General features: G+C 45.0%; 1 protein-coding gene across 4 annotated transcripts in view; it reads left to right on the top strand.

The window, feature by feature from the left end:
• The window catches only part of LOC105566564 (poly(rC)-binding protein 3), a 121,893-nt gene that overhangs the window by 80,758 nt on the left and 25,189 nt on the right, over window positions 1-15,946 (top strand). For all 4 annotated transcript variants that reach the window (XM_012020657.1, XM_012020655.1, XM_012020656.1 and 1 more), the window contains exon 2: window positions 6,772-7,024. In XM_012020657.1, coding sequence (XP_011876047.1) covers window positions 6,772-7,024 — 253 coding nt within the window. The remainder of the gene's footprint in view (window positions 1-6,771; window positions 7,025-15,946) is intronic.

Genomic DNA, 15,946 nt, shown 5'->3' on the forward strand with positions numbered 1-15,946 from the left:
AATGAACAACACATACATACAGTACGTGTAGTATGTGTGTTGCTCACTATTATTTTTTATTAGACTTACAAACTTAGTTTCAGTGATGTCATATTGTTCTTTAATTTAGCCGGAATAGCAAGCTGCTTTCGATCATCTGTACACGTGCCATTTAATTTGTGTATTACACAAATCTTTCCACGAAACAGACAGTTTTAAGTGCAAAAGGTGCGAAAGTGCAGAATCACTCCAGCATCCGTTTCGCCGGGCTTAGTTTCGGCGCGAAATTTCTGATCGCGCGGCTTGAAAATTGGAAATTTAAGAGCTCGCTCAAAAGCCCGGAAAATCCAGCGAAACAGTGAAACTCGCGTACGAGGATCCTGTCCACGTGTTCACGTTAAGAACCGTAGATTAGATAAAGCCCTCATTTCGCGGATTGACGAGTCGAAGATGCGCGGTTTTACGAGAAAAAATTCTGTATGATAATTTCAAAACCGGTTTATGAGTAACATAAAGAATCGTTTATCTCTCACAGGAATCGCTTCGCGGGGAGATTTCGCGCTTCGTCGCGTCTGTCGGTCGATCGCACGCGTCTCATCTCGCGAGCTTTCCGTTGTCAATGTCTAACTGATCAGTGTTTTCAAACATAGAAATCTCCAGTAATAAATAACAATAATCAAGCTTTTTAGTCGACATTAACCGGCCAGTGTTCTAATACAGAAAATTTATTGCCCAAAATATTACCTCAGCCAGGGTTTGGACCTGGACTTCCCTACTCTCTAGGCGGGTGTCTCACCAATTCGATCACTGAGGCATGTGGCAATATTTGTCGCAATAACAGTATAAACATGATATCTTCGCGTCTATTTCTCTTTAACCTTTGGAGGGCCGGAGTGGCCGCTACAGTGGCCAGGCGCGAACTTGAAAATTTTGCGGAACATGTAGATTACATGTATGCCTAAATTTTTTGTTAACAAAATTACAAATTTAAATGGAAAAATGCAGGCCCTCCACAGGTTAAACCGCGCGCCGATTCGGATTGTCGGCTGTACACAGAACTGTCGATACGCGATTTTTAAATGTCCCCTGTTCCCCTTCCCCTCAACATGGACGCAATTGCTAGGTCCAGATCTTCTAGAGACCGATTGAGATACCGTCTTTCGATCGTAGGTGTGAATTCAAACATAGAAGTCTCTTTAAGTTGCCGGTAATAATGATCAGTATTTTTATCCGCGTCCGCTTGGGTGCGCTCGCTCGAAAGGGAAAAATCGAGGAGGAGTTCCGCGATAAAATTTCGCTTCGTCTCCTTCGCACGGGTGGAGACTCGCGACGGGGTAGGAGGGAGGGGGGCAATTTCGAAAGGCAGATTCATCAACTGGTAAACGGCACGGGACGTGTCATCCAAGATCGCGTGAATTGCGGATAGATGTTCCGGATCCGCTCGTTCGCGGGCACAATTTTGCAATTGCGCGTGCAACGACCCGCGGACTCCAGAGGTCCCGATAAATTGCGGGGGAAGACCGCGGCGTCGAGCAACGGCAATTATTTTCCCGCTCCCGTGCGACTGGCCTTTTGGCGGAACATCGTTAAAACTCCACTTGTGTTAAACGCACGCATAACGGAACGCGGATCGCACTAAATTCCACCGTCCAATTGCATCGCGAGCCGCAGTAGAGCGGGACGACGGGCGAGTCGCCTGCGTGGCCGATTAGAGGGAATATAACGAAGGATAATGCACTCCGTTTCCTAAGTGCCCTTCTCGCGTTCCCTACGCCGCCCGACACGCTTAATCCCACCGGAATTCAACAGCACGAGGGCCGTTTGAAAAGCTCTCGAAACGAAATAGAAGAACAACCGTATCTTTTCACGGTTATTTCCATTTTTCGACATAATCGCCCTTCATTAATGCTTAACTTTAGCCACCTGTGCCCCCCCCTCCCTCCCCGAAGGTTTCATTATCCCATTACGAAACTTGAACTTGTGAAATGATGCAAAAGGAGAATGGAAAATCTCTTCCCAGCGAGGAATTTCTTTAATCGTAGGAATAAGAAGTCAGAGCTAGAATATAAGTAAGAATAACGCGGCAACAAATCGTACTGTGATTCGTGAGTATTCACTCACGGTAATATTTGGTTTATTTTTCAACAGTCACGCAAATGTGTTCGCACTGAAATGTATAAGAATGAATCTATTTGACGGAACGACTTGGAGATTTGTAGAAGTGTTCGTAGAAGGGTTGAAACGAGGGGTAAACCGCTGAGGGCATTGTGGTGTACAGATTTGCGGCATTGCTGGGCATCTTTTGGGCATTAGGCCTTGCTGGGGAATTATAAAGATAAAACCAGATAAAGTAATGGGCATTAGTACACGGAGAGAATTTTCTCTTGAAATTTAGCCTGAAAATTATGTAATCGTGGGACAACGTGGCATTTTGAAGAACTGTATTAGAGTTTGGGTCTTGGCTCCATAAGTCCACGACAACGGTTTTTGCTGGTGCAATTCGCTCTCAATCTTAATACCTCCGACTCTTATTTGTAACTTATTTACGTATTAATCGTTTTAAAATATTTTTTTGTATATCTACCGTTAGATCACTTGAAAAGGACCACAAACGACGGTCGAAACGTTGTGTGTTTTAAACATAAAAATTGCCAGACATGGTCAAGTTACCATCGAAGTCTTTTGTATTAGAGTTTTTCAAATTTTACCAGTAATTATACTTAGTGTACATTTAACTACTAGAACGTATGATAAAATTTAAAAAAACTCCTAAAGTTCTTCAAAATGCCACGTTGTCCCACGATTACATAATTTTCAGGCTAAATTTCAAGAGAAAATTCTCCATGTCCCACGATTACATGATTTTCAGGATAAAGTTTGAGAGAAAATACTCTCTTCATGTAGGCATTGGTCCTACATGATTTTGGTCAGCGGGGTTTACTCCTCGGGTTGAAACTTCCCGTTTAACGTACGTGGAAAGGGGAAAGTGCCGATGTGAGCCACAAAATGAACAGAACTTGGTTCTCACACAATAAAAGTTAGAATTTATCTTCGATAAGAAACAAACGTATCGACCCTTCTTCGGGTCCTCCCGTTTAACGTATGACGTTGATTCCGTGAACTTTCCAAATGAGCCACGTATACCCCGACATAAACCACTGGATTACCACGCGTGAAAAATGTCACGACGATCGCATTGGCGAGGCTCCGAGAGTGAAGGAAGACCGTAAAATAAATGGAGAGACCAAGGAGCGTTTCCTTCTTTGCGGCGAGCGCTTCCTCGGGACACGGGGCACGCGGGATCGCGGCGAACATAATTGGGTCGAAAAACGCTGGGAATCTCGTCGCGCTTGTGGATGCAAAACTAATATAGGAGAGTCGCAAGTTTCCGAGCGGCGGACCCGCCTGGAAACTTCCGCCTGGGGCCGAAGTGACCAAGTAAACTTTTGCACAAAGCTGTCCGTGAAACGCGATAAACGTACGCAGACCTAGAAAACACGTCGCGGACTCTCCATCCACGACGTTAAGTCCTCCGCTTTGTACCGCTAGTACTTTATACAAACCCGTCCGTCGGTCCGCAAACACTCGAGTCATGTAGAATCACTGCTCGCGCGGGGAGGGGGGGTTCAAGATCCGCGTTACGCACGGTTTTCCACTCGAGGAGGAGTATCTTACAAGAAAATTCTCAAGACCTGGCGCAAAAAGACGTCCGTCAAATATAATTTTATACCGCACGAGGGCACGTGATCGATTTTACAAGTCTTTGGGGGATCGTCGCGCAAATCCCATTTGCTCGAAACGGTCGTCGGAAATTGCGAACTTTAGCCGCGACTTTGCGCCTCCCCGCCGCTCCCCACCGACCGGTAACGGCAAATTTTTGACGCTAACAATTTTCTTAGCGGCAAGTTGCCGGTTCTCTCTCTCTCTCTTGCGCGCGCGCGCGCGTGCGTATGTGCGTGCGTGCGAGAAATAAATGTGCGCAACCAGAAACGCGTTCTGCGTAGCTCGTAACGGACCGAGCGAGCAAACCTGTCTCGCTCGTAGGGGCCCCCCCATTGAAGACGAGGGGTACCGAGGGGTGCGGCGTTACCGTCTCCTACCTTTAGAGAGGGAACGGAGTATCTCGGGAGAACTTCTCCTCGGCCAGGTTTCCAGCGGCCTATCGATCGGCTTAACAACCGGCAGTGGCCGTAATTAACGTTAGCCGGCTGAAAAATGTAATGCCGCGGAATGCTCGCCGCTCGGTCGCCCGCGAATAGCTTTCGCCCCCCTTGAAAGCGCGCTGCTCCTCGAACGCGTTATTTCCGCGCGACTCGATCGTCGCCATTCGTGTGCGGGGGATCCAAAATTCTTACAGAACTTCCGCGAACTTTTGTGCGCAAACGTGTATTTCTTCTCGTTTGAGGTTTCACCAACGTCGCTTTAGGCTCGGCTGAATTCACGAATACGAAGTAATAAAGGATATAAGAGTCAAGACAGGATGTTAGTGTCTGAATGATTTTAATTTTTTTTATTGCGAAAATTTACCTCAGCCAGGGTTTGAACCTGGACTCTCCCTCTTACTGGGCGGGCGTCTCACCAATTCGACCACCGAGGCATGTAACGTCCTGTCTTGCCTCTTATATCCTTTATTACTTCGTATTCGTGACTTCACGTGAGAGCCTTATGAATTTTATTTGTTTAACTGGCTTAATTCGTTCTTGGTATCTTTTCCACTATTACTCTAGACAGAGTCAAACGTGAATTGAACTAAGATTGGAGTTAAGCGACGTTTGGAAAAACCGGGCCTGTACATTCTATTAGTACCGGCTTGCCCGTAAACCGGCGTTCTATATTCTCGGCACGGATTAATTTACAACTGTGTCCCGTGTGAATTATTCGCCAAATATGAAGATCGAATCGACGTCGCGCGCCGCGAAGAACTGTCGAGCGCTCTTGCGACAGTAAATTTTATCTTCGTCTCCGATTCGACGAATGAAAGTGCATCGCGCCGAAACGAGATTGGCCATGAACCGCGAAATTGGCGTTTCATTTCGTTTGATTCCGCGTTACAAATGACGCTATATTTTACACTTGCGGAGAGGAGATGTCGAGCGAACGTTACGGTCCTTCTCCTCCTCATGTCTTACGATATTGGACAAACTTAAGGGGTTAAAAGTTTTGGAATCTGCTGGCAACGAGTCCGATAGATTCGGTAGCTTCGTTTGACGAACGTACTCTCTGAAAGACGATCAGTGGATTATCGCTGAAAACAGTGAACTTTCACTGATTTAAAGTTACAGAGCTTTGTGTCCACGATCCGAGAACCGTGTCCAAGTTCTATAAGTTTCGAGAAGTGTGTAGCCGATCAACTTGCAGCTTTTCCGTAAAAGATTTAAGTTGATCGGCCACACACTTCTCGGCCACACACTCTTATAGAACTTGGACACAATGCCTAACGCAGTGATTGACTGTTAGAGAGCAAATAATAATAAAGCATGAGAAATACGATGCTTCTCATTGCTTTCGCGTAAAACTATTTCATCATGTTAGACATTAGCCAACGGCATACTATTTTTCCTACTGGATTGCTTAGAGAGCCAATCAGGATCTAGCCTTAAGTCACCTGATCTAAAACTCTGCATCCTTATTGGCTCTCGTAAGCAATCCAGTAGGAAAAATAGTATCATGTGCCGTTGGCTTTAGACCATAGACGTATAATATATAGACTGCGCATTCTGGCTGCAGAAGTGTACAAACTTTAGAAAGAGACAGCATCTTTGAACAGTACCCTCTTATCCTGTATCCTCTATCATACCCCTCTTCTGTTACCCCTCACTACTTCACTAGACAAAGATGAGGCTATACTGTTCTAGAGACCCTGTAATCAGAGACTGGCCATAAGAGTTCGTCAAATTCCTGCGAGTGAGAGAGAAACATAGGCTATCTCACTCTTCTACGATTCTACGATCTCTGATTACAGGGTCTCTATACTGTTCAACACCAGCTATCTCATACTAAAGTTTGTACATGTTTTCACACGGGTGAGGTAGGAAACGCGCAGTCCATTCTTACTATGTCTATGCTTTAGACTCGGTGTAGTCGCATCATTCTCAAACGGAGCCCCTAAGTTAATACAGCGGTGCATCGCATTCCCGGAATCGCCGCTCCTCGGCCGCGCGCTATTGTCATGCTAATCCCGAAGTTCACTCCGAACCATTTATTTCTAGGCGTGCGAATTAAACGCCCCGATAAATAAATTCCGCCACGATAATCTCGCGCGTCGCATAAATCAAACGTACAAATTTCATCATCGGCTCGCGCGCGCCGCGTTCAATCGCGGCCGATGGTACACGTGTATCGATTGGAAAGGAGGTTGACGGCGTTCTGTGCTTCGAAGATGAAAGGACAATTAAATAATGAATAATAGCGATTTGACGAAACGCGCGGGACGGCGCGAATTGTCCGGATGACATCCCGTGCCGTCAGCCTTGATCTACAACGTGCTCTTTGCGTCTCGAAACATTCTATTTTGTAGTCGATAAATGCGCTTAAAAAATTTGATAAATTGTATATTACACATCGCGCAATCATACATTGCCGGCAAATGTTTTAATTTGTTTACGTAAAATAGAATGCTTCAAGATGCAGAGAGCACCAGCGTAGATTAGGCTTTCGTCCGCAACGGGTGTCGGATTGAAACAAAGGGATTTTTCGCGCCGAAAAAGCGTATTCTACGAATAAGAAAGAAGAAGAAAAGAACCGCAATTGGTACACGATGGTCCCGTAACCCAGATGTTTCTCTGATTTCAGTACGAGGACCGAGACTACCTGGGAGCGCTTGAGGAGCACGTCCCCCGAGACTCCCCCGATCAAAATCACTCGCCTAACCTCTCCCCTGTCCTCCTTGCCCTCCTCCGCACCCTTCCCCCCCGCGAACGTCGAGAAGGTCTCCAATCGAAGCCACAAGATCCGCAATCACGCAATGGACGGCATGGACAACAAGCCGGTGTTGAACGATGATCCCTCGGTCACCCTGACCATCCGCCTGATCATGCAGGGCAAAGTAAGCTGTACCCGTTATATATCTGTACCGGCGCGAAATAATTTCATTCGAGTCCACTCGTTCGGGCACGCACGCGTTCGGACCGCCGTTCGGAGCCGCGTGTTTATCGCGTTTTAACGTCACTGCGTTCCTCTTCTCTTTTTTTTTCCTTTTTCGACCGATCCAAAGTGCGGAACGTTAAGGGCCGGTTTCACAAACGTCGGTTAACTGATAACCAAAGGTTAACCGATTCTCTGTCTCTTCTTGGGTGATAAGATAGAAAAAGATAGGGAATCGATTAAACTCTGACGAACAGTTCACCGACGAATTTGCCCTAAGGGCCAATTTCACAAACATCGGTTAACTGTTAACTAAGGTTCAGTCGACTTCCCTATCTTTTTTCATCTTATTGTTTAAGAAGAGTCAGAGAATCCATTAACCTTCGGTTAACAGTTAACCGATGTTTGTGAAACTGGCCCCAAGCGTTTTACAGGAAATTGCCCAAGGGATTTAACGTCTCTTCTAACACGCATATTTCTGCATTACGGATTTCAATGGCTTTTCGCGTACACATTTTTCGATAATTCCCGCGCTCGTTGTTTTACGCTCGTTCGGTGACCCGAGTGTGTGGGAAGACTCTTTTTTCTTATACAATTGAGATTGCTACTCGCGTGTCCCGCTATGAAATCGGAGAGGCAACAGTAATAAGATAATGCATTATCGAGGGCGGAAAACTCGTGCTACGTGTGCGCGCACATGTGTAACGCTGGTGCGCGCGTGTGCGTTCAAAATCTCGCGGTATCAAACAACCTCCCACTGGATATCAACTGATATCCGTTTGTAGAGGCGCGCGTTGGCTCGGCGAATAAATCACATTTATCGTCCGTATCCCATTTCTGAGCGCATGATTTTTGGCGGTTTGCGAGAGGCGTTGGTTGGAAAAAAAGTATCGAAGGCATGTCAAAGGTTTTTTGTTTTTTTTTTTTGTAAAACGCGTGTCCGATGTGCTTCGGATTAATTGTATCGTCGCGTTCGGGTTTTATTGCGGCGATCGTGAAAATACCCGAGCGCTCGTCGTCCGTGATCGTTCTGGGACCGGATTCTTCAATTCACTTGCAAGAGAAACGTACGCGCAAATTATGCTCTCACGGAAACGTTGCAGGTCGATCGACTAGAGCCTAATCTACAGTGTGCGTCTAGGGACATTCCATTCTATACAGGTTGTTCCAGGAGGCAAGGTCAATATCCTGGGAGATGATAGTATAGGTCGCTTTGAGCAAAAATGTTCATATGAATATATGTCCCATTCCTCTCTGTTTCCGAGACAGAGCTACTTGAATGTCTCGTGTATTTACTGTTTTTCTGTACACCTCACTCTTCATCCAACCTCATGAACGTCTGCGGGAATTTGCTCTTATACGTCTGTTGACTGTTGTGCCGATAACATAGTAGAAATATTCAAAATGCCTCGCATATTCACAAATGTCGAATATGTAGGTATGCTCTATGTTTGCGGTTTCGGTGAAGGTAGTGCTATTGCTGATGTTGAAGAATACCGTCGACGCATTATTTATTATGATCTGCAAAAAATGTATCGGTTGAACAATAAATATGAGAAATAGTACGTGGTATATTTCTTTCTCGTCAGTAATTTTGCAACTGTACATTCAAATAGCTCTATTTCGGAAACAGTGGGGAACGGGACATATAGTCATATGAACAATTTTGCTTAAAATGATCGATACTGTCACCTCCTAGAATATTGACCTTTCCTCCTGGGACAGCCTGTATAAGCGAATCGAACATTTGTCGACAACGACAATGAAAAACCAGGCCTTAGAGGTATTTAATAATCTATTGTCAACTTTAAGAATACTTATAATTATTTTAACAGTGAAATCATTTTAACAAACTAATAAAATTTGTATGGCTTAAATGTGATAAACACAAATTTGAAGGAATAAAGGACTAAGAGCCGTGACAGGGTGTCTAAATATTTCGTAATTTTAAATTTATTGCGAAAAATATTACCTCAGCCAGGGTTTCAGACCGGATCTCCCTCTCACTAGGCGGGCGTCTTAACCGATTTGACCACCGGGCATGTGACATCATTTTAATCATGATCTTTGATTAAAAAATGTGTTATTTTCTAATTATTTTCTTTCCATTCAAGAAAATATTGTATATTTTTCTCGATTGAATTATATAAAATTGCTTCATTCAAGCAAGTTTTTCTTTGTTTCTCGTTTCAAGATTTTCACGTTGAAACTACATGTATTTTCAAAAGAAGAAAATTCTTTTTTCTGTATAGAACGTTTCTAGACGCACATTGTAGATTAGGCTTAAAAGCCATGCTTGCAACTTTTCCTGTAAGTAAGAGCAGAATTTGCGCGTGCGTTTCTCATGCGAAGAAATTGACGAATCTACTCTCTAAAAGTCAATCAGTGGATGATCACAGAAAACAGCGGTACCGCGGTAACGTGCGTTTGCCGGAGTTCCGAGAAAAAGACGTAATTGCTTAGCTGGCGCGGCAATGATAAATCTCGGACGTGTCACTCGCGGTCCCTCACTGTCACTTACAGTGTTCTCTTTTTGACAATTGCCGCGAATTATTTACGAGAGGCCGGTGCGCGCCTTTCGACACATTGTGGCTGGTCACAGCGTTCTGGCACGTAACATAATTCTTCTCATCGGAATGGAAAAGCCGGGCTTATTTTAATACATCAGCCAGACGCCCATTCGCGTACGTACAGGGAACTAGAATTGCGGGACCTAAAGTCTTTTTTTTTAACTAATGAGAATATTCTTAAAAGTCGCCAGCAGTGATTAACAACATTAGTGATTTTTATTGACCGTATCTGGCAATTTTAATAATACAGAAAATTTATTGCGAAAAATATTACCTCAGCCAGGGTTTGAACCTGGACTTCCCTACACTCTAGGTGGGCGTCTCAACCAATTCGACCACCGAGGCATCTTTTTTCACCTAGAGTTAATAAAAGGAAGTGCATCGCGGATCTTCGTGCGTGTCGAAATACAAAATTTAATTAACAAATTAATAAAATTCGTATGGCCCAAATGTGAGAGACACGAATTTGAAGGAATAAAGGACCGAGAGCCGTGACAGGGTGTTAGTGTCTAAATATTTTATTCTAAATTTATTGCGAAAAAATATCACCTCAGCCAGGGTTTAAACCTGGACCTCCCTCTCGCTAGTAGGCGGGTGTCTCAATCAATTCGACCACCGAGGCATGTGGCAATATTCATCGCAGTAAACAGTTTAATGTTGATTCCCGAGTGCCACCTAAAATTTAATAAGTCTTTAAGAGATAAAACTCTTGGAACGTTTCGGCACGAATTCGAGCCATCTTGAACGATGTCAAATTTACAATTCGATGTCGCGATAATTATTCCCACGTTCAATCAAGCCGTTTGCGAGGTTCTACTCGAGACTGGTCGATCAGAAGGCTATAGCGCACCAGCGGAGAACCAAATGTGTTATCTTCTTTTGTTCAATTAATTTCTACGAGCCGACAGCGTGCGACAATGCAGATTCGAATCGTTACGATGTTATTACCATATTGTTAGCGTCCTTTGTCATATCGAAGTCATTATCGCGGAGATATGTTCCATCTGCGATAAACCACGGATGAACCGTGTTGGCTGAGATAATGCAGCTATTGAGATGACTTAAAGGCCATTTGTCATCGCCCGTTCGCGCGATCTTTCCCACTGAAAAGCGAAATCGAACGTACCGCGGTAGAGCGCATCGTCGGAGATGCTCATCGGAATCACGTTTGACCGCGCACGAGGCGTACAATGTACGCCTGAAGCGTACGGGCCGTTTGACGCGATGCCAAGAATCCGAGCTCGTTGTTTTTCGCGTAAACTAAGTTGCGATCTCCGTGAGCGGGGTGTCGCATAACTGGCGGATCCTCCGTCGGCCGCTCGCTGGCCGGAGGCCGGGATTTCTGTCCGCGGGAAAACTCGATGAGATATCGAGAAATTCATCCCCCCCCGATCGTGCCGATGTCATTTCTCAATATCGCGTGTCTCGCGGCACTGAGCGCCGCGAATCAGATGTTACTCGTGTTACGCCGGAGCTCGCTGGATATTACGCGGCAATCGAATTTGCGACGTGGAGCTGCACGACTATCCTTGGCCAATCAATTTGAAAGCAATCTACGCCGCGATAAAGACGCGCGTGTAAATTTCATTGCGAATCGCTCGGCGAGAGGAAACGTCGTCTCCCCATTGAAATCACGACTTACGTCGGGGATGTCTGCGGGAATGTTCTTCATTAATCCTTTGATTCTTAGAAGAATATTTAAAGGGAGTTGCCCGAGTGGCGGGCTCAGAGACCGAAAGATCGTGCGCGGGAATGGAGCAGAGGGGCAATTACACGAATGTTTCAGCTCTGCGATGACAGGGGGAAGAGGAGCACTCGTGGTCATCGGTAAAAGCAATTTTCGTTATGCGCTCCAACTCTTTGCCTTGCGTATCACCGCGTCTTCCCTTTGCGGACATCTGCGAAAGTGGCACATGTTACGGATACCCTTGCCTGAGATTTCATCCTCAGTCATCTTCGGTGGAGAAGCCGATTTTCGTTAGCGGTTCTTGTCCACCCTGTTACGAGCCGTTAATCCTCGCTCCGTGAATTTCGATTTTTTCCGGAAAAGCTCCTGACAGTGAAGCCAATAATTGCAATAATAAACGCATGTATTTTGCGATCAGCTGATAATTTTACGAACTAATATATGTGAAAAATAGAATAGATATTCTCGAAAGAGGGAGAACAAGTCCCCAGAGAGCTTATCTAAGAAAAGTTCATCCTATTCGCTCCGTGAAATCGATTTCTTCTAGAAAAAAGCTCCTGACAGTGAAGCCAATAATTGCAATAATGAACGCATGTATTTTAGGGTCAGCTGATTATTTTATGAATTAGTATATGTAAAAAAAGACCAGGTATTCTCGAAAGAGGGAGGAATTCCCAGAGGGTTTATTTAGGGGAAGTTCATCCTACTCGCTCCGTGAAATCGATTTCTTCTAGAAAAGCTCCTGACAGTGAAGTCAATAATTGCAATAATGAACGCATGTATTTTACGGTCAATTGATAATTTTACGAACTAGTATATGTAAAAAATGGAGCAGCTATTCTCGAAAGAGGGAGAAGGAGTCCCCAGAGAGCTTATCTAGGAAAAGTTCATCTTACTCGCTCCATGAAATCGATTTCTTCCGGAAAAGCTCCTGACGGCGAAGTCGAGGATTACTTGTAATAACTGCAATAATGAACGCATGTATTTTACGGTCAGTCGATAATTTTACTAATATATATAACCAGGTATTATCGAAAGAGGGAGAAAATAGTTCCCAGAGGGTTTATCTAGGGAAAGTTCATCCTACTCGCTCCGTGGAATCGATTTCTTCCAGAAAAGCTCCTGACAGTGAAGTTAATAATTGCAATAATGTATTTTACGGTCAGTTGATAATTTTACGAACCAGTATATGTAAAAAATAGAGCAGATATTTTCGAAAGAGAGAGAAGGAGTCTCCCCAGAGAGCTTATCTAGGAAAAGTTCATCCTACTCGATTCGAGAGTGAAAGTTCCCCGGCACGTAATTTGATGCGTATATCAATTACGTCGTCCACGAGATTATTGCGCGACGGAATTTCTGCGGAAAAATCGCACCGCGGAGCGCTGGCCTTTCGCAGGACAAGTGTCAAAGTTTATTTAGCCCCGGTGTCTATCCCCGTTCTAGGAACACGTCACCTACCAGCGTTTCTGCTTGTAATTAATTATCGTGCGCGAAGTGCAATACCGCTCGTCGTAGCACGAGTAATTAATGTCCGCCGTCTCGGTAATTAATCGCGCCTAGCCAGACGCCGATGTCCCTTTCGATGCGCAAATCTTTTCGCCGGCGATCGTACATCTGCCAAGTTTTACAATTCGCTGTAAAGGCTCTCTGGGTATTAGTGCGGTGGACGCAGGTGCTAAATTCATTTTCCAACGGCTCTAGGCTCTGGATCCGATTTTATTCAATCCGATCGGATTGCGCGCGAGAGAGAGATTTGCGATAAGACGACGCCAAATTGTCAGAATTGTTTTCGAATGGCGGTGAATTTCGGGCGCAATTAAATTGAATTATGGAAAGGAATTACGAAGAAAACCGGGAAGCGAGAGACTGGTCTACGGGACACACACATACACACACGTACGGAAACACGTGCGCGCGCGTGTGAGTTCGTGCTAAAGTGCGACATAGAAATTATTGCATATTCCTGCACGTTTGAACGATACTCGGCCGACTAAAGCCGCGCGTGAGGTTCAATCTCTCATCCGGCGATGCATCTTCTCCGAGCCGATCTTCTTGGAGGGTTTCCCTGACACTCTGTCAACCCTCAGCTGAATCTGATTCTCTCTTCTGGATGAACCACTGCGTCCCCGGCACGAGAAAATATTTCCGTGGCAAATCTCGCTATACCCACGTTTTTTTACATCTCGACGATGACACGTCGATCACGTCATGGCATATCCGGGGGTTCGTCCCCTCGTCAACGTGTCTCTTCTTTTTTCCCGAGGTGTCTACATTTAGTTACAGCAGGAGAAAAATCAACTCGCGCTTGAAGATTAATGACGGAAAGTAGTGCCCAGCTAATTACGCGTACATTTATTACGAGACTAATCCAATTACGGGGTTACGAACACCTCGTATGACTATTTTTCTCCGTTAATTGATGACGTTTGCTAATATTTTGACGGGACATTGTCTCTATAGGCTAAACATTTGAGATTCAGCCGCAGCACCTACGTAATTTAATTGTACGTATAGCTTGCGTCGCGCCTTTGGCAGATCATTCCGAGTAATTAATTTTTCGTCCTTTTTCTCTCGGTGTTTCGTCACAGCTTGATAACAATAGCTTCAACGCAATAAATCAACGAAACACCGAACGTCGCGCTGACGTTACAATTCGGACACGGCGGACACTTTGATCTCACGGACGTTTATTAATTATGCGCCTCTTTACCCGGCTCGCCAATACCGTCGCGCGCGCGTGTTGCAAAACTCGCTTTGGAAGCACTGCAAACGGGTAAACGGATAGTCGAGCAGCCTCCTTCGCGCGAAATAAATACGTCTGGCCGCATTTTTGGCCGGAGAGGCATTATGTCTGCCGGTGGAGCACGCACCGTGATCTTCTGGGGCAGACTGGACACCGGCCAGGGCCAAAAGCCAATCGGTGCATCGCGGATCATCGCGATTCCATTATCCTTCCGATGGCACGATTCCTACGACTCATCCCCATACGATCCACAAATCAATGCGATTCGGCGAATAAAAGAAACTCAGCCCAGATAAACTTGCGGACCTTCACAAGGAATATCTTCTTCATCCTACAATCCTTTATACCGCCGATAGAATGAAGTGTAGAGATTTTATGGCTCAGAAATTGTAATCACGTCATCTTGCACCGATTTCTCGACGGACAACGGCGGAGTCTTGCTTGAAAATCGTCCGTCCCGAGTCTATTTTAGTTTCCACCATTAAACGATATCGTTCTCGTTGTTGTATCGTTGAACAATGTCATGGCCGCTACCGCGTCTCCGATCTTGCGATATCATTATGGCGTAAATATTTGGCTCGAGTCCAAGCTTATCTATCGAGCCGACTCTCGTACTTGAGTTATCTAAATATTTTCTTTCCGTCTCGGGGCCACCACGTAGCCACCGATCTTGCTTTCCAGCTCCGCTGGTTTAACTCGATGGTTTTGCGCGAGAGATGACGATTAATAATCTCCAAACGGACCGGGAAGAGGGAGACGCGCCTGCCTCTTCTTGCTTTCTTCGCCGACGGTGTATTCTGTTTCGGGCTTTTGGGCAAATCCCTGGACTCCAGCGGAGTTTGGACGCCGGCCAGGGCCACCGGCCAACCGGTCATACTTGCGAGCCCTCAGGAATCATTCCAGCCTGCAATCTGTAGAGCAACTCGAGAGGCCTCCAATTTTTGCTGTACACCGTCTTCATTTCCTCAAAGTAGACTTCAGTTTAGTCCTCGCGACAAAGGCGTAGCTCGTAAAGACTTTCTGTCACTTGTCGTTTACTGGAGTCCTGGATGAATCACAAGAGTCGTCATTGAAGGGTACAGTCCGATTGGCTGTCTAGACCGAGTGATCCTAGCGCCATTTTGGCTCCTTACTGCATTTAATGGACAATCGGTGGTGCAATTTGTACGTATGGTAATTCACTGGTGAAAATTCATAATTGTGCGCAATATTTAGCTATTATTATGGGGCAAGCATTCCTATTTGTGTAAATATCAAATGTAAACTTCATGTAATCTGACCTTTCTTTGAAAGCTATATTGACCTCCTCCCCCTCATTAGTTTTTCTACTTCTAATAATTTAAGCCTTTTCCTTCAACATTTCTTCCTTGCGAGTACACGGAGAGAGGTTTCTCTTAAAATTTATTCTGAAAATCATGCAATCGTGGAACGACATGGCATTTCGAAGAATTGTATGCGACTTTTATTAAAATTTCACCATATATTTTACTAGTAAAATGCATGGCAAAATTTCAAAAAACTTGCACAAAGCTCTTGAAAATGCCACGTTGTCCCACGATTACATGACTTTTAGGGTAAATTTTAAAAGAAAATTCTCCGTGTATTCGTATAGCAAAACCAAAATAGCGGCTTTAAACCTCTGATTTATCTAGAGCTCTTACTTAGAACGTGTCTCGCTGGCGATTCTCGAATTGAAATTATCGTTCAGGACACCGTACAAGACTTGACGCGAAGCTGGGGAGGCTTTATTTATCAAATTCCGCGTGCCGCGGTATATTATTCACCACGTTCTGCGCCTTATTCCGCCTCTTATGGCGACGTGGTATATTTACAGAAGTAGGACAATATCGGAAAACTTTTAATCTTATTTCATCAAAGTAGGCT

Source organism: Vollenhovia emeryi, unplaced genomic scaffold, assembly GCF_000949405.1.
Source record: "Vollenhovia emeryi isolate VEMERY1.0 unplaced genomic scaffold, V.emery_V1.0 DF939144.1, whole genome shotgun sequence".
Taxonomy (NCBI): domain Eukaryota; kingdom Metazoa; phylum Arthropoda; class Insecta; order Hymenoptera; family Formicidae; genus Vollenhovia; species Vollenhovia emeryi.